The following is a 23,276-nucleotide window of genomic DNA, read 5'->3' as shown; positions in this document are numbered from 1 at the left end:
TTGATGAGGATCCCCTGGAAGAGAAGGATAAGTTACTTACCTGTAATCCTAGTTCTCTTCCAGGGGTATCCTCATCAAAGTCATAAGCAACCCACTCGCCTCCCCAGGCAATTGAGATTCTTTTCTTAAGTGTTAAAGTCTTTGTGCCCTGACCTTCAGGGTTATGCAAAGAACAACTGATCTAACTGTCACCCCTGAGGCATGATGGGAAGCTAGGGTCATGGCTGCCTTAAAGGCACGGTGCCAGTTTTTGTTGAAAATGCTTTCATTTTTTATGCTATTGGTTTACATTGCAGCCTGTAGGCTAACAATGTCTACTTTATTTGCAGTTTGCTATTTATGAGTACTTTGCTCATTAAAAAAACAGAGTTCAAGTGCTACTTGCCCTCTTGTGCTTTTATATATATTGGCAAATGCAGTCTGTGTGTAATTACATTGTTTAGCCTCCTATTGGGGGCTGCATTGGTATGAGAAAAATGATATATGTATATATATAATTTTATAATATTTTCGGGGTCCCCGCACGTGGGCTGGAATATTCAGTGCTTATGACTTTGATGAGGATACCCCTGGAAGAGAACTAGGATTACAGGTAAAACTTATCCTTGTGCACTTGTGAGCCCAACACTAGATGGCGGAAGTGTGCAAAGCATGTTAATCTAGAGCACTACATGCTACAAACAGATGCTTACGTGGTAACATTTACCTTCTTGTTTACAATGACATACAGAAAGAATGATTATTTTTTGCATTCCTTAGATAATTATAGAAAACTTATAATCCGTCTGCATGTTTGTACACCTCCTAAATTACTGCAGGTTTGTTTTTTAATTCTTGTATCCAACTGTTTCTAATATTTTTTTGCAACAAATGTGACAGATTTTTGATGTTTAATTTTACAGTAGAGGTTTTATTTGTATTTGTTTGCAAATATGCTCTCTTTCTGGAAGAGCTATGCACCAAGGTCTGTGGGAGAGGTCATGGTGTGACCATGTATTATATAGGATAAAGTATCTCCTTGCGCACATAAGATTATTGCAAGTCACCTCGAGTTCCATAACCTTTTTATCGAACTCTGCCTTCATTCTCGTTCTTCTGTATGGTTAGGGAACTCCTTGGTGACATGTAATGTCCTTAGTGTTTGGTGAGAGATGCTTTATCCCTTATATAATACTTGTTTAAAAATGAAGTTATGTCTATATGAAGGTATTGGAGCATTGCTTCTTGCTGATGCTGCACACCATGGCTAAAATGCATTGGCACAGCCAATATATCACAAAGGTAGACCTGTTGGTGTTGCCAATGCTTGTTGCATTGGATGCTGTTATCAAGTCTCTTGGGTGCATCTGGGCTGAGTTCGAGGCATGTGGGCTGCTGAATTCATATCTGTGCATAGATCGCCGCCTAGTGTTGGGTCCGGATGTTTGCACGTTGTTGTCCTGGAAGAGTCTTCGAAGTATCCGGAGATAGGTGACTCCTCCCCTGGACCACAGTGCGCATGGGCATCCTCTCCATCCTCAGATTGTTTTTTTCCGCCATTGGGTTCGGATGTGCTTATCTTGACTCAAGTTAGGAAAATTTAGTTTTAGGCCAAAAGGCCTTTAGTTTTCGTCGGTACTGTTCCCGATCGGTATTGACAGCTTACTTGCTAGTTTAGCAAACTTATCAAGTTTTTTCGGATCCGTTTAATCCGACCATCGACCTTACATAGACGATGGAATCAAGGACCCCATTCAAACGGTGTCCTGTTTGCCACGCCAAATACCCACATATCGACGTCCACCCGGTGTGCAACAAATGCCTCTCGCCGGATCACGACGAATCGAAATGTATGGCCTGTGCCCGATTCCGATCCAAGAAGACTCTCCGGAATCGACGGGCAGTGAGATTAGAAGCGCAGCAATCGGCACCGGCCCCGGCAAACATCTTCAGCACCGAGGACGAAGATGTTGAAAGCGTGGAAGACACGAACTACAGCCCAGCTTCCGAACACGATTCCGGATCGGAAGACGCCGATGAAGCGCTTTTTCACAGGGAAGAAGCCGACGATGAGGTAGACTACGATGAGGCCTTTGGGGTCGAAGAAGATAGCTCTGGTGAAGAGCAGGGCCTACCCGTCCAAACGGAGGCTATCAAAGTGCGTCAGTCTCCGGCTCCGGTCGAGGGATCGCCTTCGGGCCTTACCCGAGATCAATCCCGCAGTACTTCGGCCCCGCCCTCCGGCCCGGCCTCGAACATCCAGCGAGAGCCATTATTACCGAAAAAGACTGGTTTCCCTTCAACGAAACCGAAACAAATCGTCGCACCGGTTCAACTGAAACCGAAAGTGAAACTGGCAGTGGTCGGCTCGAAGACCTCCACTCCTTCGACGCCAGCCAAAACCATCGGCTCCGAACGCACAAAAAGGGATTTCGGCGCCGAACTCGCTGCAGCGGATATCGGCACCGATCCAAAAAGAAAGGCCATCGGTACCACCAAAGCGCCTCGGCCCCCGGCACCGAAGCAATCGGCCACGACCACCAAGGTTAAAATGGCTGCTCCATCGGAGTCCTCTTCGACGGCAGCGACTAGGCTCCAGTCATCGACGCCGTCGACCGCTACTACCTCTCCTCGACTCGATGACCCTGTGGCTCCGAAGAAGTCCACGCCTACCTCGACAGAACTACTCTGTATCAAAGAACCTTCGGCGTTCTCGGTGCGACAAGTTGCAGCGTCATTGCAACGCATCAGACAACAGGCAGCCCTCCAGTCCACGTCGGGCTCCGAGCCGAAAAAGGCTCCAAAGGCACCTTCGGCGCCAACCAGCATCACTTTTGGTTTGCCGCCGTCCAGAGCGCCAAAAATATTCGAAATCCGGACACGGGTCACCCAGACAAAGTCCCCATCTACTGGACAATCTCTTACTGGGCCTTCACCGTCCCAGTTCATCGACGCCGACACCGGCAGGCTAATGCTCCGAAAACGGAAGGTCACTTCAGACCGAGCTTTGGACTCTTACAGAATCCCTCTAAAGCAAAAAATGCCAGCAGAATCGGAGCCGGTTCTATATGAACGCCTCCACACCTCCTATCCAGATCCCCAGTCCTTTTCTCCGACGCCCTCCGACACGGACGCAATGGAGGATTACATGGGTGATGATACCACCTACCCCGGGGATATAGATCCTGAGGAGCAGCAGGACCCAGATCGAGCTTGGGATGACCCTGCAGACCCGGGTGCCACAACAGATACCCAGGACACGCAGCTTTACGGGGCAAAAACATCTCCCACAGAGGACACTGCTGCCTTCAATGCCCTCATTGAACGTGCTGCAGCCAATCATGGAGTGCAACTCCACTCGGACACAATTGAGGATGATTTCTTGGTGGACACTTTCGCCTCATCAGAGAGGACTGTCAAGACTCTGCCCATGTTAAAGGGTGTCCTCAAGCCAGCAAAGGACATTTTCAAGGAAACAACCAGGGCACGGGTGATAAACCCCAGGATTGAGAAAAAATACAAACCTGCGCCCGGGGACCCTATGTACATTAGAGGTCAGTTACCTCTGAACTCCATGGTGGTTGCTAACGCCCGCAAACGAGCGCACTCGCAGACAACTGGTGATGCTCCTCCCTCGGACAAGGAGTCTAAGGTGCTGGAGACCTCCGGCAAAAGGATTGCAGCCCAAGTAGCAAACATCTGGCGCATTGCCAATACACAGGCACTCCTGGCTCGATACGACCGTTCACACTATGACACGCTAGAGTCACTACTCCAACATCTACCAGACCAGTACAAAGAGGCGGCGGAGCTCCTCATCAGAGAGGGACAACTCCTTACAAACTCATCCATTAAGTGTGCACTAGATGCTGCCGACACAGCTGCGAGGGCGATAAACACCAGCGTCATGCTACGACAAAACGCTTGGTTAAGAATCTCCGGATTCAAACCTGAGATTCAAAATAACATCCTAAATCAGCTTGTCAACCCCGACTACTTATTCGGACCAGAAGTTGACACCACCCTAGAAAAGATCAAAAAGGACACTGACACTGCAAAGTCAATGGGGGCTCTGCAGACGCAGACATTTCGGAGCGGCTCCTTTCGTCGCCCCGGAAATAAGGGAGCGGCTAGAGGACAGGGGTCACAGCAAACATACAATAAGGGGAACACACAGAGTACCTACGATAAAAACACCAGAGGTGGATAAGGTGGCTCCAGCACCAAGGGCAGAGGACGCGGTTACGGCAACACCAGGTCCTCACCCAAGAACAAGCAGTGACGCCCTCTCCCTTCCCCCCGACCACATAACACCTGTCGGGGGGGAGACTCCAGCGGTTCCTGTCCACGTGGAATACCATCACCACGGACAGGTGGGTCAGGGATGTTATCCAGCACGGTTACTGTCTCGAATTAACCTCCACTCCACCCACAATACCGCCAAAGCACCGTCCTATGTCCTCAGAGCACTTAGCATTATTGCAGCAGGAAGTGCTAAGTATGCTGCAAAAAGGGGCAATAGAGGTCGTGCCCGTACACCAGCAAGGAACAGGGGTGTACTCTCTGTACTTCTTAATACCAGAGAAGGACGGGTCACTCAGACCTATACTAGACCTGAGACCCCTCAACCACTACATTCTCTTCGAGCATTTCCATATGCTCACCCTACAGCAGGTTCTCCCGCTGCTCAAACAGGGAGACTTCCTAGCCACACTAGACCTCAAAGATGCGTACTTCCACATCCCCATACACCCGTCACACAGGAAATATCTCAGGTTCACTATTCAGGGGCAGCACTACCAATTCAAAGTCCTCCCCTTCGGTGTGACAACAGCACCCAGAGTTTTCACCAAGTGCCTAGCTACAGTGGCTGCACATCTACGGAGACAACACATTCACGTCTACCCTTACCTGGACGACTGGCTTGTTCAGGCAAAGTCAGCCCAGCAATGTGCCCACCACATGTCCCGCACCATTCACCTTCTTCACAGTCTGGGATTCTCACTAAATTACCCAAAATCACATCTCCAACCCGCACACGTACAACAGTACCTAGGTGCAACCATAAACACTCTGGCAGCCACAGCTCAGCCAAATTTAGTGAGGATCAACAGCATGCAGATGCTGATTTCAAAGTTCAAACCTCGACACTCCCTTCCTGCGCGAGTGTTCATGCAGTTGATAGGCATGATGGCCTCCTGCATTTTCATAGTCCCACACGCGAGACTACATATGCGCCCGCTTCAGGAGTGCTTAGCACGTGAATGGAATCAGGCTCACGGGCAATTAAAAGACCTAGTGTTGGTGAGCGGTCGGGCATACATTGGTGGAATCCACAAAACCTTTGCAAGGGCCGACCATTCCAAGAGCCTGTTTCACAAATAATACTGACGGCGGACGCGTCTCTCCAGGGATGGGGAGCTCATGTACTCAATTACACAGTGCAGGGGCTATGGACAATACAACAAAAGAAAATGCACATCAACCTTCTAGAACTGATGGCAATCTTCCTGGCAATGAAGGCATTCAAAGTACACTTGTGCAACAAAGTCGTGTTGATCCGGACGGACAACATGACTGCCATGTACTACATACAGAAGCAGGGAGGAACACACTCTCCACAGTTGTCTCATCTGGCTCAGAGCATGTGGAAGTGGGCCATTCAGAGGAACATATTCCTCATGGCCGAACACCTCCCCGGCAAGGACAACCAGATGGCGGATCTGCTCAGCAGACACAGCCACCAGATGCACGAGTGGGAGCTACACCTGTCAGTACTCCAACCGTACTTCCAACAGTGGGGTCATACGGAGATAGACCTATTCGCCACAAACGAAAATGCAAAATGCCAAAGCTTTGCCGCCAGGTTCCCACATCCACAGTCGCAGGGCAATGCGATATGGATGAACTGGTCCGGCAGATTTGCGTACGCTTTTCCCCCAGCACCGTTAATACCGCTGGTGGCACGCAAACTGCGACAGCACTCACTGACACTCATCCTAGTTGCTCCCACATGGGCGCGCCAGCCATGGTACACCACCTTCCTAGAACTTTCCGTGGTGCCACATCAAAGGCTGCGGATCAAACCTGCACTCTTAACGCAGAACCATGGCGAAATTCAGCACCCAGATTCGCAACAGCTGAACCTGGCAATCTGTCTCCTGAAGTCTTAGAGTTTGGCTACCTAAACCTGACTGTATGGAGATCATCAAGGAGGCCAGGAGACCCACTACCAGAGCTTGCTATGCAGCTAAATGGAAGAGGTTTGTCCTTTATTGCAACAACAATGACATTAACCCGCTAGACGCATCCATTCAAAACATAATCTGTTACCTCTTACACCTATACCGATGCAATCTGGCATACACCTCAATACGTATCCATTTGACCGCAATAGCAGCCTATCTCCAGAACAGGCAGCACCTCTCTTTATTCAGAGTGCCTGCCATCAAAGCTTTCTTGGAGGGACTTAAGAGTAATTCCCCCAAGACACCCACCAGCACCGGTGTGGAACCTCAACTTGGTCCTCACCCGACTGATGGGTCCACCCTTCGAACCTCTCCACTCATGTGAGATTCAATTCCTCACCTGGAAAGTAGCTTTCCTAGTGGCAATCACTTCGTTAAGAAGAGTTAGTGAACTCCAGACACTAACCATTGAAGAGCCATTCATACAGGTTCACGCAAACAGGGTCGTACTACGTACCAACCCCAAATTCATGCCTAAAGTAATATCGCAGTTCCACATGAATCAAACTATTGAACTGCCTGTTTTCTTTCAGAATCCACAAAATGTCGCTGAAAGAATGCTCCATACACTAGATGTCAAAAGAGCCCTCATGTACTATATAGACAGAACTAAAGACTTTAGGAAGACAAAACAACTTTTCGTTGCCTTTTCCCCACAACACAAAGGCAACGCCATCTCCAAAGCAGGTATAGCCAGATGGATCGTTAAATGTATTCAAATTTGCTATCAAAAGGCTAAACGCACATTAACGATTCCCCCACGAGCCCACTCAACACGTAAGTTAGGGGCCTCCATGGCTTTCCTGGGAAACATTCCTTTACAGGATATATGTAGAGCAGCCACATGGTCCACTATACATACATTTACCAAACACTATTGTGTAGATGTACACTCAAAACAGCAGGCAGCTGTAGGACAGGCTGTTCTCAAAACTCTTTTTCAGACCGCTGCAGCTGGCACTGGTGGCCGCCGCTAATAGGAGGTACTGCTATGTATTCAATGCACAGATATGAATTCAGCAGCCCACATGCCTCGAACTGAATATGCTACTTACCAGTATGCATCTGTTCTTGGCATGTAGGGCTGCTGACATTCATATCGCCCACCCTCCTCCCCGGCGCCTGTAGCAGCTGCAGCTCTCAAAATCACTGTATAGCATGGTCATCACTTTCTGTATCTACTCCATCACTGCCACAATGGCGAAAAACAATCTGAGGATGGAGAGGATGCCCATGCGCACTGTGGTCCAGGGGAGGAGTCACCTATCTCAGGATACTTCGAAGACTCTTCCAGGACAACAATGTGCAAACATCCGGACCCAACACTAGGCGGCGATCTATGCACAGATATGAATGTCAGCAGCCCTACATGCCAAGAACAGATGCATACTGGTAAGTTGCATATTCATTTACTATCACCAGTTGACATGCCCAATTCTGCAGGCCAAGGTTAGTAAGAGTTTAGCTAAGTGGGCTTTAGCCAGGAAAGGGTGAGGAAAATGTTCAGATGCCACAACAGATGACCTATGTATGCTTCTGCCAAATACGGAGAGCCCAGTCAGAAGGCCATCTGTGTAAGTGGATGAGGACTACAAGTAAAGTAGTACATTTTCACGTTTTATGTCCTAACCGGAAGAAGTCTAAATAGTGAGGCCTTGCTTGAGAATACATAATGCCCAAACACAAAACTTTACTTCCCTCTAACAAACATGTAGACACTTGACACTTGCCCTTTCCAGACTGTGATAGGTTTGCATGGTGTTGGGCCATTGCATGCCTTCTCTAGCTGCTGTTATAAAGACTTCTGCCTTTATTGATGCATTATCATGACGGACTACTGTAAACCAATCCAAATTAAGTTAATGCGTCTGTGCTTTACTGTTATTTGCAACCATTATTGCTTTCAGTGCTACCATTTTAGCTCTCAATCAGCCATCTTATTTAGTGCCATTCAGATTGCTCCATTTGCATTTTTGGTATCGCAGCTGTTCCCATCCTATTATACTTCTGCATTTCTCCATAGCAGTGTACTGGGTCTCACAAGTTGCTGTTTAAATCGGAAGAAACCTTTGGGTTTTTTAAAACTATTTCATTCAATTGCTATTTTTGGTTCATTGTATGCAAATATATTTGAGCAAAAAAAAATTCTGATGAGCAAAATGTTCTTGTGGTTTAGAATTGGACACACATGAGAAGTGATACTTTTGTAGTCTTTTTTGTGATTGTTAATTGGGTTATTGATCAGGAACAAAAGATATGCCAGCGATATGACCAGTTGATGGAAGCATGGGAGAAGAAAGTGGACCGGATAGAGAATAACCCCCGGCGGAAAGCAAAGGAGAGCAAGACTCGAGAGTACTATGAAAAACAGTTTCCAGAAATCCGTAAACAGCGGGAACAACAAGAACGGTTTCAACGGTGAGATTATAAGTGGATATGACCAATATTTTTCATAATTTGGATCTGTGTACCTTTTGTGCCAGTGCTCTTAGTTGGGTATTTGGCATGTAGGCATAGTTGGGTCAGTGTTTGGTTGACTTCTGCAGGTTCTTCTTGGCTGTTCTTAACTAACTGTTCTTGACTGTCGCACTAAAGCTTTTGCAGCTTCTGTGTTAGCAATTGTGACCAGAAGTGTATGGTCTGACTTTTTTTGCAGATATACTTCACTTCTCCTTTCCCTTAAAATGTTTGGGATTTTTCAGTCTTATGTGCTTCATCTCCTTTGTGGTTGTTTCTTTGCCCCGTACCCCCTCCCCCGATGCTCCCCTTTGTTCCTTCCCATGTGATATTAAGCTTCTGATCCACATTTGTACAATTTCTATTTATAGTAAGCACAACTGCTTTAAAGTCCGTCGCCTTCTGCTATATTCTTCAAGAAATATACTTTTCCAGTGGATGTTTCTTTTACATATTAATCATCTAGTGCAAACATCTTATTATGTGGAGGAAATGTTTTGCTTCTGCCCTCATGACAGTGAATCCTGCATTTGAACTGGATTTTCAATGCACTCTTATAAATACCCAGTTTGCTTGCCCACAAGAGAGTACCTTTCTCATCTAGTCGAGACAGAATGTCTGCATCTAAGTAAGCTTTGCTTTATTTACCAGTTGGTACACAATAACCTCATACATAGTTGACGCGTTTGTGAAAACTCCACCCATCTGTCATCATTCTCCTGCCCCCTATACACAATCATCTTGTTGAAAGAACCAGTGCCATTTTGACTTACTCAAATGAGCTTTAGAGAGTCAAGGGGGGATTGTAATAGTTATTATTCAGTTTGACATTGTCTCCAAGGACTTTTTCTGAGGGTATAAGAGTGTAGGCTTGGAACTTGTCATGTTCATAACACGGGTTGCTAGCTGTAGGAAGCGGACTCTCTATGTAGTGCACCAAAATGAGGTACACTGTGCAGAGAGTCCAGACAAACCCCAAACTAATTACAGAGACACAAATAAAGGCGCTCTCTTGTTGTAGTGTGTGCCCTTAACTTTACAGTACAGGCGCTGTATCCTTTCCATTGTCTTATATTGTGCTTGTGCTGTTGAGATGCTGCATCAATGTCATACTACAGATTCTCACCTTGTTGATTTAGCTCTCTTGGGCAGCAGGTTGGCACTAGTCGATTGATTTACTACTTTATCGTTTCTCTGTTTAACCCAAGTGAAGCAACTATAAAACCCCATTATCTACCCTTTAGAAAGGAGATACAACTGTTGTTGTGATCGCCTGTACAGGCTGTAGAACTGTATACAGCCAGTGAGATATGTGACAGTGCACAAAAAGGTGCTGCCATCATAATGTTATTATATCTGGTTTATTTTCTGAATACGCTCTGTTGTGTCCTTGGATTGTAGCTAAAGCTGCTCCTTTATTTGAGTGTGTTGTAAACCACTCTTTTGCTGCAGTTACGCACTCAATTATTTAGGGGCCAATCCTACTCTGTTTGCAAATCATATGCACTGTCCCCTTGGCTGTTTTGACAACCACTTCCACTAGGAAACATTACCTTTGTGACTTATTCACTTCTAATTCTGTGCTGACCCACTTGGTACCAGCGAGTTGCTCTGCTGTTACTCTAGGCAGAACATGTGTAATTCGGTCTTCCTCATCTGTGTTAACTGTCCCCCCTCCTCCCCCACACTCCCTTACCCAACCTTCATGTTCAGTTCCTGTCTGTGAAGTTCCTGCTGCTGGGGAGAGTGTATTGATTGTAATAAGCATGAGGAAGAGACTATTTGTAGTAACGGAGTGGAAAAAATGAAAGCCTATGTCACTTGGTGGGAGAGATCAATCCAAAGTGTAAGAGGCAAGATCATTGGGGTAGCAGCCTTCTGGGGCATTCATTACCTGTAGCTGAAATGCTGTGGTATTATCGTGACACCACTCCTTCACCAGTCATCAAATGCCGCCTTACTTTGTTTTATCTTCATTCAAGATTTTATTGAAAGCTATCATTTCCCTTCTGATTACATCCTGTCCTTGCCGTATGCATGAGACTACCGTACCACTGATACACCCCCTTTGCCCCACCCCACCCAAATAGTAGCTGAAAGTCCCTTTCTGTGAACAAACATCCAGAGTTTTTGCTGCTCCTGTAAAGCATTGGGTCACCAGGGTGCCTTTGTGTGGTTCATTGTCAAGAGACCAGGGAAGTGTACATTGTTACCTTATGGGTTCCGGACTATTGAAAACCCTCAAAATGTGTGACTTCCATCACATTCTGTGGCTGGTTGCTGAGATGCATTTACACTTATGGTATTACTGCAGGCTTTCATTCGGAGACCATTCCCCAATCATTCTTATGTGACTTGCCTTCCGGCTCGGCTAAACGTGATTTGGCAGTGAACTATCTACACACCCTACCCTTGCTTTTTTGGCATGTCTTGTTTTTTTATTCATTTATATACATTTGGTGCCAATTACTCGTGTTCTACTTCCCAGGTCAGATTTACTTATCCTTCTTTGGCCTCTGGGTGCACTCCTTACAAAATCAGGCTTTGAACAAGTTAATATACAACTAATTGCGCACTTTCCTAGGAAAACTGTGATCCACGGAGATGCTGCTCTGGAGTTATGATCCAAAAGGCAAGGTTTATATGGTGGGGTGCTGTTATGACTCTTCCCCCCATGGATCCAACATATGCAACCCTAGCTATAACGCACGCCCTCGTCATAATGTGTTTGGTTGAGCTGGCTGGGTTCACATTAGACCTTAATTATGATTGTAAGCTGCGTGGATAGAACGGAGTCTGCTGACTGAGCACTGCATCTGAAAGAAACAGTTATAGATTCCTTGCTTTAGACTTACCCCCAGGCGTCAGACTGGTTCCGGAAAGTTTTTCGTCAGCAGTATCCCGCGAGTTCGTCGTTGGCGTCGTGGTCGCCAGGATGACATCGCGGTAGCTACATAGGCGCCGTCCTTGCGCGCTGACATCAGTTCTCTTTTTTCACACCAGCCAGCACAGATCTGGAGAGAGCGGTACCTTGTGAGAAAGTGCCATCTTTCTTGTATGGTATTCCCCCACTTTTTGCTGAATTGCTGAATGTACTGAGTGTGCCCTGGGATCCTGCCAATCAGGTGCCCAGGGCATATGTTCCTTCGCTAAAGCCTAAAACCCAAATTGGCAAACCCTGGCCACATGTCAGCCCCTGGTAAATGGTACCCTAGGTACCCAGGGCCTTTTAACCAGGGAAGGCCTCTAAGGGCTGCAGCACTTTTGGTGTCACCCTTAGCGGCCCTGTACCCTAACACAAACACACTGCCCTTGCAGGCTGAGTGTCTGGGTACAGGACAAAACCGAGTCGACATGGCACGCATCCCTGTGTGCCATGCTCACAACATACACTGCCCTGGCATATATCAGCCACCCCTCTAGCTGGGTGTCCTATGCCAGTGGTGTGGGCACAGGAGCATGAGCCCCTTGCCCCTACAGTACCCAGGTCCATTCCTGGGCACTGTAAGTGAAGTGCTGCCATTTAAGAGTATATGGTCCTAGGAGATCGTCAACACGACCTCCACAGCACCATGATGTGAGAAAGTTGCTCTGTATATACTGTTCCTTAATAGGTACAGGGTGTACAGAGTCCACAGTCCCCCAGGGTTTGACAGAGGTTAAAGTTAGATATAACCTTACTCTCTAAAGTGGTAGCTTGGTCGAGCAATAAGGCCGTATCAGAGGACAGTGTAAAGTATTTGTTGTACACACTCAGTCAGCAAATGGTCTCACACACTCAATAACTGAACTCTAGGCCAATGGTTTATATATAAAAAATATATGCTTGTTTTATTTTAGAACCAACACTTGGATTTAAAATATACTTTCTCAGAGTGAGATGTTTCATGTAAATACTTTTGCAATATGCAATTGACTTTTGTAAACAGTTACAAGTGGTTGCAATAGGCAGCTCTATTTTAAACACAACAATGCATTGAGCTCAATGGAAAAGTTATTTGCAACAGATTACTTTTTAGATTACTTTTGGCATTCCAGAACTGGATCCTAGATTCAGTCCTGGGTCAGTACTCCGAATCAAGTGATGAAAGTCGACTTAATTACTGTAATGATTTTTAAACAATATTTAGCTATTTTAAAAGTTGACACTTAAAAAATATTTCAAAGAAAACAGTCAATGATTCCCTATGGAAGAAAATTCAAGTTGCAGGTACAGTATGTTCTCGTTACTTTTGTAATCCAGTACTGGGTGCCTAGACTCAGTACTGGGACCTTTATCCAAAACAGGTAAGTAATTACGTTTTCAGATATTATACGATTTTTGAAGAATATTTAAAGATTGCAGAAATCGACACTTAGAAGAAATCTCACAGAAAAACAGTCAATGATTTCCTATGGAAGAAAATTGGGTTACGGGTAAGTACAGTTGTAAGTATTTTTCAGAGTCAGTGCTGGGCACCAAGATCCAGCACTGGGAGCTCACCTAAGAGCAGGTGAGTAATTTCGTTTGCGTTACTCGGCTGATTTTTGGTGAATATTTTAAGATTTGAAAAGTCCACACTTAGAAGAAATTTCAGGAAAAAGCCTGTCAATGTTACCCTATGAGGAAAATAGTTATCGGTTTAAGGGTAAGTACTCGACTGGCAGAGTTGAGGTTCTGGGCATAGACTCAGGGGTCTCCCAGGGTCAGGTAGGTACAGTTGGTTCACCCTCAGCGACTCTAGGGCGGCCGGGTGCAGAGAGTTAGGCCCAATGTTATCCTATGAGGGATAGGGGGGCCTTGGTTGGTGGCTGCTGACTGGCAAGCCATGTGGCTGTGGGAGCTGGGCTCCTGGTCACTTACTCAGGCCAAGTGGGGAAGTAGGTAGGTGTAGAGTTTTCACTGCCAGGGCCACTCGGGCGGCTGGGTGCAGAGTGCTTTTGAGCCTTCGGGCGTTCAATTGATTTCAATGGGAAATCTCCGGTTTAGAAAAAGACTGCAAGCTCGGGGACGAGGATTCTTCAGGTGCCACTACCACTTCGTACGTAGTTGGAGGATAGGTAGGTACCCTGGGATTGGGCACAGGGGGCCGCGGGGCGCCGCGTACAGGGGTGCCTTTTGGTGTTGGGAAATCTTACCCTCTGTTGATCGCGGTAGGGGGGGGGCACCTTGTTCTGAGGCTGCAGGCTTCTTCAGGAGTGTCGAGGGAGGTCCTTGGGTGCCGGACTCGGGGTCACAGTCGCTGTGGGGTCGTCCTCGGGGTCTTTATTCACTCCGGCACTGGCCAGGCTTGTCTGGTGCAGAGTGTGCAGGGTTCGCGGTTCCGGGCTGCTGCCAGGGATTAGAGGTAGGTTTTGAGTAGAGCCTCTACTCATGGGAGTCCCAGGGGCTTAGAGCCAATAGGTAGCCAGGTCCTCCGGGGTTGGTGAGGTTGCTGGCCACAAGAGATGCCGGGTTGGAGCAGGTTCGAGGGTCGACAGGCCGGTAGGGCTGGGGCCAAAGCAGTTGGTGTATTCCTCTTTTTAGCAGCTGCAGGGCAGGTCTTCTTTCTTCTTGCTCTTTGTAGTTTTGAATCTGGAATCTGGGGAAGGAAGGTTCAGGGTGCCCCTAAATACTAGATTTAGGGGCGTTACAGGTAGGTGAAGGGCAGGGACCAATGGGTCCCTGTCCTGGGGTGGGTACACCCCCTATCCTGCCTCTCTCCTGTGGGAGGGGGGCAGTAGCCTAGTCCTGATAGGGTAGGGGCTCCCCATCTTCAAGATGGCGAAATCCCGGAGATGTTCTTCACCTCGCCTCCCCCACCTGAGGGGTGGGGTTGGCAGGCTGGCACATCCCCTGTCCTTATTTGGGGTTTCCGGCCAAAGCTTCCCGCCAGAGTGGGGGGTTGCAGTGGCCTGGGGAAGCTCACAGAGGCGGCATGCCTTTGAAGCTTCCCCCTGCCCATCCTGGGGGAGGAGATTTAGCACCTCGCCCAGGATGTGCATTGTTGCAGGCCCAGGAGAGCAGGGGATCTCCTACCCAGGGGTCCAGCAACATGTCTGCTGGGTGGCAGCCTAGGCAGCCTCAGAGCGGACGTGGATTGTAGGTTAGGTTTAAAGGGGAACCTCTAAGATGCCCTCTGGGGTGCTGGGTACATTAAATCCCACACTGGCATCAGTGTGGGTTTAATGTGCTGAGAAGTTTGACACCAAACTTCTCAGTCTTTAGTGTTGCCATTATGCTGCTGTGGAGCTCGTGTTTGACGAGCTCTCAGCACCATGTACTCTTAAATGGCAGCACTGCACTTACAGTGCTCAGGAATGGACCTGGGCACGGTAGGGGCACAGGGCTCCTGCTCCTGTGCCCACACCTTTGGCATAAGGCACCCAGCTAGAGGGGTGGCTGATGTATGCCATGGCAGTGTAGATGATGGGCATGGCACACAGGGTTTTTGTCTTGCACCCAAACACTCAGCCTGCAAAGGTGGCGGCGGGTGTGTGTGTGTGTGTGTGTGTGTGTGTGTGTGTGTGTGTGTGTGTGTGTGTGTGTGTGTGTACAGGGCCTCTAAGGGTGGCACAAGGAGTGCTGCAGCCCTTAGAGGCCTGCCCTGGGTACCATTTACCAGGGGCTGACATGTGGCCAGGGTTTGCCAATTTGGGTTTGGTTTGTTTAAGGGAAGGAACATAGGCCCTGGGCACCTGATTGGCAGGAGTCCAGGGCACACTTTGTCAAAGTACATTCAGCAAAAAGTGGGGGCATACCATGCAAGAAAGATGCCACTTTCTCACACATGATGGCTTCATTGAAGAGCACATTAAACCCGCACTGATGCCAGTGCAGGATTTAATGTACAAAGCATGACAGAGGACATCTTAGAGATGCCCCCTGAACCTAACCTACAATCCACGTCTGGTATGAGGGGCTGCCTAGGCTGCCACACGGCAGACATGTTGCTGGACCCCTGGGTGGAGAGCCATCCGCTCTCCTGGGCCAGCAACAATGCACATCCGGGGCGAGGTGCAAGGTCTCCTCCCCCAGGATGGGCAAGGGGAAGCTTCAGAGGTATGCCGCCTTTGTGAGCTTCTCCAGGCCACTTGCTGTACCCAGCAACTGGCCCCTACCTGTTCTCAACCTCCCCTCTGGCGGGAAGACTGTCCGGAAACCCCAAGGAAGGACAGGGGGTGTGCCAGCCTCTGCAAACCCCACCCCTCAGGTGGGGGAGGCAGGATAGGGGGTCTACCCACCCCAGGGCAGGGACCCAGTGGTCCCTGCCCTTTACCTACCTGTAACGCCCCTAAATTTAGTATTTAGGGGCTCCCTGAACCTTCCTTCCTTAGATTCCAGATTCCAAAACAACAAAGAAGAGCAAGAAGAAAGAAGACCTACCGTGCAGCTGCTAAGAATTCTATACTTACTGTACAAAATGAGGCACAATTTTTTCACTAACTTAGAAAAGATTACGAAATTAAGTGTGGCATGCTAAAAATGGGCGACTTCCCTCATTTTGTGACGGCAGGTCCAAGGAAATTGACCACATGCTTATGCAAAAGATGCCAGCCTGTCTAGATCTAGCCTCTAAATGTGGATCAAGTCGGGCATTTACGAGAGCGATTCCCCGCGGTCCATGTGGAATGTTTTCTTTTTTTAATTGCTTTGTTTGAAGGATATGCCATTATGGTGGCAGTCTAACCTGCGGGTGAAAAGAAATTAAAACACATGGCCCGACCCAAAATTGGCGAGTCGGCTGGTGTAGTAACCCGCTCTGTGACCCATTAAGAAACTTGGCTTATACAAGGCCCATCCCCGTCTGCTACTGTAATGGAGAGTTGCAAGAACCTTGATGATCGTGCAGGCCTAATGCCAGCGGAGACATACCCCAGGGGCACTCTCAGCCCCCATGTTACCTCTGAACCAGTTGTTACCTGCCGACCAGGCCCTTTTGTGGCCCTCCTGGTGCTACAACAGCGCTGGTAATGCAATTCAGCTTTGCCTGCGTGCATGGCCAGTAGTATTCCACTGCCCCGTGTGCCCCCTCTCTATTGCCACCCTTCATGCATCCAGTATATGTGGTACATGCATGTCGGTACCATCAACACCAGCCCCATTCCCTGGGAAGCACTCAGGTGTTCAGCGCACGTGGCGTCGGTGCTGGGAATTGAGTGCCTTGTGGCGCTGTCAGTCACCCTTGGACTGGAATGGGATAAAGAGCTCTCAATGACCGCACCCCAGCAACGCAAGTCACAAACCAGTAAGCAAACGCAGCCTGTACTGCCTGGGTGAAATGTAGGCCGCGGGGGCGCAGTCACGCTGGCTTCCCCGACATATGCAAGCCACCCATAATTATCACACAGCGTTTAGAGAATTGTAGGATGCACAGTATATGGCAGCTGATCTTGCTCATCCCTCGACCATAGCAGACTGCATTCACCGTCTGGTTGCTGCTGCTCTGTTCTCCCCCGGACACTCGGCTGTGGAGTGGCTAGAAAGGATAGCCTTTGGAGGCATTGGGGATTTTTTTTATAATTCAGATGAATTTATTTTATTTTTTTGTTTTTAGGGGAACTTAAGCCACCTGCCCAAAATCACATTATGAACATAATATAACGTCCGGCAGTAATAACTATTGTAATGCACAGCAACCACCCTTCCCCCCTATTGAATGAAAGTCCTGGGGATGCACGTTTCCTGCTTCGCTAGATTTCCATTGCTATGATTTGAACTCCTGCCTACGATGTGTGTTGAGTGTTCATTTCATTGCGCAATCCTGTGCCCCTAGAGCCATACCGTCGATGCCCCGGAAGTGCATGGCCTCAGCTCTTTCTCATATTAAAGGTCAGTATGGTGGCTGCCTCTCCCAGGCCTCCCTTACCTGCCTCAATGTGCCCTGTGGCAACCACCTTGCTGGGGCTGGTAAGGGTTTTCCTTTTCTTTGCCTATCCCTTTATATCTGTACACATCTGTTCACATCAATTCAAGCTGATGATCCACACGTACGAAGCACTGCACAACCAAGGATCAGCCTACATCAACCTGCGCTTCCACCACTTTACCAGACAAATACACTCTGCCTTTCTCTCACTCACCTACACCCCTCACATCCACTGAAGCAACAGCGGAGGACGTGCCTTCTCCTACCTCGCAGCAAAAACCTGGAAAGACCTCCCTCTGCAGCGAAGCACCACCACCTGCCTACTGGAATTTCGTAAAACACTTAAGACTTGTTTGCTTGATTTAGTCACCTGAACCGTCCTCACCCTCAAGGGCCTGGATACCCTCTCAGTTGATTAATAGTGCAATATTAATCCGATGATTGAATTTTCTTTTACAGCCAAATGGAGGGAACACCGGGGCCGAAACCTGGGGAAGTGGTGTCCATGTTCTGTCCGAACTGTTTGAGCTATTTAATTTCTTTAATTTGCCTTGAGTTACAGCTCCCAAGGCAGCGGGTATGGTGAGTAAGCCATAATCATCCCAGCTTCTATCCCTGCATCACCTGTAGTCTGTAGCCTACAGTCCAAGGACGCATCCCGCAACCCATCGGAGTGAATTGATGGACCCAGGTCCATGCTGCGAAAGCATTTGGAGTTAATAGACACCTTCCTCAGTGATGTCCACTACCAACCACTCCATGTGCCCACATTCAATGCCCTCCTATCTCTCTCCTGCCGACTGTGCCCGACATGGTTATCATTCTTACTTGGGGAGTGGGGAAGGGTGGGCAAGTGTACATCGAAGGCTTGAATGGAATGCTGGCTGGGCATCTGAATACAGACCCTCTCGCATTCTTCGTTACACAACGGAACAGTTTTCTCCCGAGTGCAGGAGGCGCAATTAAAATTACAGTATTTTTTAGTTTGAATCTGTTTTAGTTTTTTTTGCATTTCACAGTCCATTAAAATTGCAGGAAATAAGTGGGACAATATATATCTAGCAGCAGACCTCACAACTGACAGCGATTGTCAACAGGGACGAAATTCCTAGGTTACAGGCGAAGGAAAGCAAGTCTAAATATCAGTCCCCAATTGACACACACAGCCCAACAATGGTCCGGTGGACAATAAAGGGGATCTGCTTAGCAATCCACTCTGCCAAAGGGCAATTCATCAGAGATATAGAAACAGATTCATGTTTTGTGCACAACACACCTCAACTAGAGAAACGAAAACAAGCAGCCAATAGACCACACACATGTATACCCAGCCCGCATCTCATAACTGACATACTAATAACCAAGCGCATATGACCTTACTCTTGTTTTCTCTCGAATAAGTACTTTTGGGCACGTGTGTGCAAGGAGGATCTGATAGCCATCAGTGTCCGACATTGAATAATCAGGAAAGGTGAGTAAGTTGTAAATCAAGTTCACCCTACCATTAGCGTTTACCTTGGCACCTGTTTGGAGTTCGGTCAAGATAGTATCCCAGCAGTTTGCTAGAGGGTATTTACGTAATCTAAGGTTATATTCCCTACACAGGGCAACACTTTCAGCTTGCGCCCAACGCAGCAACGAGTGTGCCCAGGCCACCAATGGCAGGGGTTTTGCAGCATGAATCCTTTTCTGGATGCAAAGTGCCAAGTCCTTCCCCTGCTGACGTCAGGCGGCACCCCGGAGGTCGTTGTGCATAGTAGCCATCTTCAGATTCTTTTTTCCGCTGTTGGGTCCAGAAGCAAGAGAGGCCGCTCCCGAAAATTGCAGAAAACCCCTGTAAGAACTTGAGTATTTTGAAGAAAAACTATCATCGCATTGATGACGCGACCGGAGATCACACCTGGCCTCCACTACATAACTACATGTGGTTCGATAAATGGCGAGGTAGGGGCCATGGAAAATATCCCCTGCAAATTCTGCTCCAAGTGCCACCACAAATTTGCCCAACCCGATCCAAACGAGGTGTGCAACCTTTGTCTGCCCAAGGATCACAAAGATTAGGATTGTGAGGGTTGCGCGGTGTTCCTGTCGAGGACTCTCAGGCACGCCAAAGGCAACAATGTCCGAAGGGCAGAAGAAACCTTCCTTGACAGACTTGGGTCCCTCCAGTGACGATGAGGACCAAGGGGTCCCAGCAAAATTGACACATGAAGGTTCGGACGGCGAAATTCTCGAGGGAGCAACTGAGGAAAATCGCACCCAGAAAAAGATGATGAAAGGCACTGAGAAAAAGACAGACAAGATAACACTCACATCTGTCGGAACCGAAGGCCATGATAAAAAAGCACAGCCTAAGGCAGCCCCAAGGCAGAATAAAAAGTCGATTGAAGGTCCGCCGTGATTCAAAGAACCCCACAGAACCTTGCCTGAGGGACTCCGACAAGGTAAGATCGCTTAAGTCGCCGAAGCCGAGGATCAAGCACGAAACCGTGAAGGGAGCTACGCCGCCCTCGAACACAGTCCACCACTCCAAAGAAGAGGAAATCGCTGGTTACCAACACCAAGAGAGCCCTCGAAGTCGAAAAGCAGAAAAGACGCCTCGAGGCAGAAATGGCGGCACTCCTCCAAAAGGAGTTTGACGAATCACTCCAGGGATTCCGTATCCCAGAGATTCCCACCGTTGACACTGAAAATGTCGATGCTGAAGGCACAGAGGACGCCGAAGAGGAAGAAGAAATCCTCTATTCGCCTCCAACTCTCAAACCACGCAGCAAGAATGTTGAAGAGTACATCGACGCACCAGAGGAAGAAGAAGAAGCCTCTGAGAATTTCGAGGATCAATGGAACGACTTTAACACGGAAAGCCCAAAGGGGGAGATATGCTGCTATTCCTCAAAGGCTATGCCACCAGATAACATCGCCTTCTATAACGGGCTCGTAAATAGAGCAGCTGATGCTTTCGGGGTTGCCCTCGAAGAAGAGAAAAGAGGAAACATTCTTCCTTTTAGAGACATTATCCCCTGCCAACAAGGGCACACAGTATCTTCCGTAACTCAAATGCCCTGTTAAACAGATATGGTCACCAGCAATGGAGGACATCGAGCAGATCACCAACAAGCTCCCTCAAGAAGACTGGAAAAGGGGAAAACCCATTGTCCAGGAAGGCAAGAATATAGCAAATACATGCCTAAAGTCAGCACGTGACGCAGTAGACACTGCAAGCAGACAGATGTGCACAGGTACCACACTAAGGAGATGTGTGGCTAAGAATATTTAAGCAGGAGGTGCCGACCTCCATTAACATACCATTCACAGGGGATGCCCTGTTCGGGAAAGAAGTCGATGAAACCCTCCAACAAATAAAGACAATGAAAATTGCAAGAGCTATGGGAGCCCTGCAACGGAGAGGAGCTTTCAAAAGAGGATGGTTAACGGAAGGAAATCCACAGGAAGAAGAGCCCTTACGCAAGGACAACAAATGCCTCATCCACAACAGGGCCAAGGAAACGGTCAACAGTCAAGTCAACAGTCCTGATATCAAAGCTGGCACCAACAGCCAAAGCAGTCCTTTCGAGAAAGGTCAGAGGCCAGTCCTCCAGAGGAAGAGGAATTGGATCAAATTGACTCGTGCATAAAAAAGGATCCCCACACGTAACACCATTAGGGGCAGGATAGCACAATGAAGGACAAGATATCACTACAGACAATTGGATATTAAATTTGATAAAATATGGGTATTGCATAGAGCTGACAAAGACACCACTAGCAAACCCTCCAAAAATAAAAACAAAAAAGTACCAAAATTCAGAGCTCACACAGTTGAGATCAGAAATCAAGGTGGTTCTTCAAAAGCGAGCGATAGAAACTGTACTAAAAGAAGAACTTTTCAAAGGAAACTACTCATCATATTTCCTAGGGCCCAAACAAGACCTTACACTTCGATCTATCCTAGACCTAACGCTCCTAAACAAGTTCAATCTGACGCAACATTTCAAGATGACTACGCTTCAAGAAATAATATCGCAAATTCAAAAAGGAGATTAAATGGCAATTTGCACATTCCCATGAACAAAAGCCACAGAATGTATCTCAGATTCGTACACGAAGAAACACACTACCAGTTCAAGGTACTACCTTCCGGAATAAAATCAGCACCACTGGTCTTCACCAAGTGTGCCTAGCAGCAGTTGCAGCACACCTACGAAAGGAGAGAATACATGTCTACCCTTATCTAGACAACTGGCTGAGAAAGGCAAATACAAGACAAAAATGTTGCAGCCATGTTCAAACAGTAATCCTTACACTGCAGAAACGAGGATTCTCAATAACTCACTGTAGGAAAGTGGCTCTGTATATACTGTTCCCAAATAGGTACAGTGTGTACAGAGTCCACAGTCCCCAGAGGTTTGGCAGAGGTTAAAGTTAGACCTTACTTTCTAAAGTGGTAGCTTGGTCGAGCAGTAAGGCAGTATCCGAGGACAGTGTAAAGCATTTGTTGCACCCACTCAGTTAGCAAATGGTCTCACACTCTCCAGAACTGAACTCTAGGCCAATGATTTTGTATAAAAATATATGGTTTTATTTTAGAACCAACAATAGATTTCAAAATATACTTTCTCTGAATGAGAGGCTTTATATAAATATTTTCAATATGCAGTAGGCTTTTGATTGCAATTGACACAGTTGTTGCCAGTCAGTCAGTCAAAATACTTTATTTCGATAAATATCATAAAAAGACATAGGAACAATATAATAAAGTTTCACACAATCAACAATTCATAATTACTACAAAGGAACTTAATTACAAATAATTAAAAAGAGGTCAGTTAGATAAAACAATCTAAAAACATCACTTGCATATTACATTTATATCACTAAATTTCATAGAGGAACCATTTCATAAGAAATTTAAAATTCAGCCATTTATAAAACCATGTTAGTTGGATTATTGGACAATTTCTTCTTTTTAATCCTAACAGCGCCCACTAGAAAACTAGCCACGTGAAACATAATCCTGGGGGTCTGCAATAACTGTAAGAACAGGAGAGCAGGCTTGACCTGCATGAACCCAGCCTCCTTTAGAATCGGGAACAAATATTTCTTTCTTAGTGCCGTGTAATGATCACAGAACATCAAAAAATGCAGTGTGTTCTGGGTCGAAAAATTGTCACATTCGCACGGCAACGCATTTTCGGGAATACAACAGGTTGGAAAGTGACCAAGGGATAGATGTATCAAATTAAACCGAAAACGGGTTAAGAGAAAACGGTGAAAAGGTTGATTTTACAATAGTTAAGTATAATTCTGGGCCTTCATATGTGCTCAAGATAATACTGGCCCGCACCGATGGTTTCTCAAGTTCTGCTTGTTCCCCCCCCACAGTTGTTGCAATAGGCAACACAATTTCAAACACAATAATACATTGAGCTCAATGGGAATTTCTAATTAAATGCAACTAGTTGCTTTGAGGATTACTTTTCTAACCACAGGACTGGATCCTGGATTCAGTCCCGTGACATTTCCTGTAAACAGTTGAAGAAAAGCGTTTTGGTTACAGTAGTGATTTTTAAGCAATATTTTGGTATTTTAAAAGTTGACACTTAAAAACGTTTTCTCATAGAATCACCAATGTTATCCTATGGGAGGAATTCCACTTAGCAGGTAAGTGGGGTTATTGTTACTTTTTCTAACTCTGTGTTGGATCCTGGAACCAGCACTGGGGCGTCACCTGTAAACAGTTGAAAGAATGTGTTTTGGTTATACA

General features: G+C 47.1%; 1 protein-coding gene across 33 annotated transcripts in view; it reads left to right on the top strand.

Moving 5' to 3' along the window:
* The window catches only part of NCOR1 (nuclear receptor corepressor 1), a 1,832,391-nt gene that overhangs the window by 331,167 nt on the left and 1,477,948 nt on the right, over positions 1–23,276 (top strand). For all 33 annotated transcript variants that reach the window (XM_085649294.1, XM_085649293.1, XM_085649281.1 and 30 more), the window contains one exon: positions 8,473–8,645. In XM_085649294.1, coding sequence (XP_085505420.1) covers positions 8,473–8,645 — 173 coding nt within the window. The remainder of the gene's footprint in view (positions 1–8,472; positions 8,646–23,276) is intronic.

Source organism: Triturus cristatus, chromosome 3_2 (assembly GCF_964204655.1).
Source record: "Triturus cristatus chromosome 3_2, aTriCri1.1, whole genome shotgun sequence".
Taxonomy (NCBI): Eukaryota; Metazoa; Chordata; class Amphibia; order Caudata; family Salamandridae; genus Triturus; species Triturus cristatus.
The sequence above is the reverse complement of the archived record's forward strand: the minus strand, read 5'-3'. Positions and strand labels throughout refer to the sequence as shown.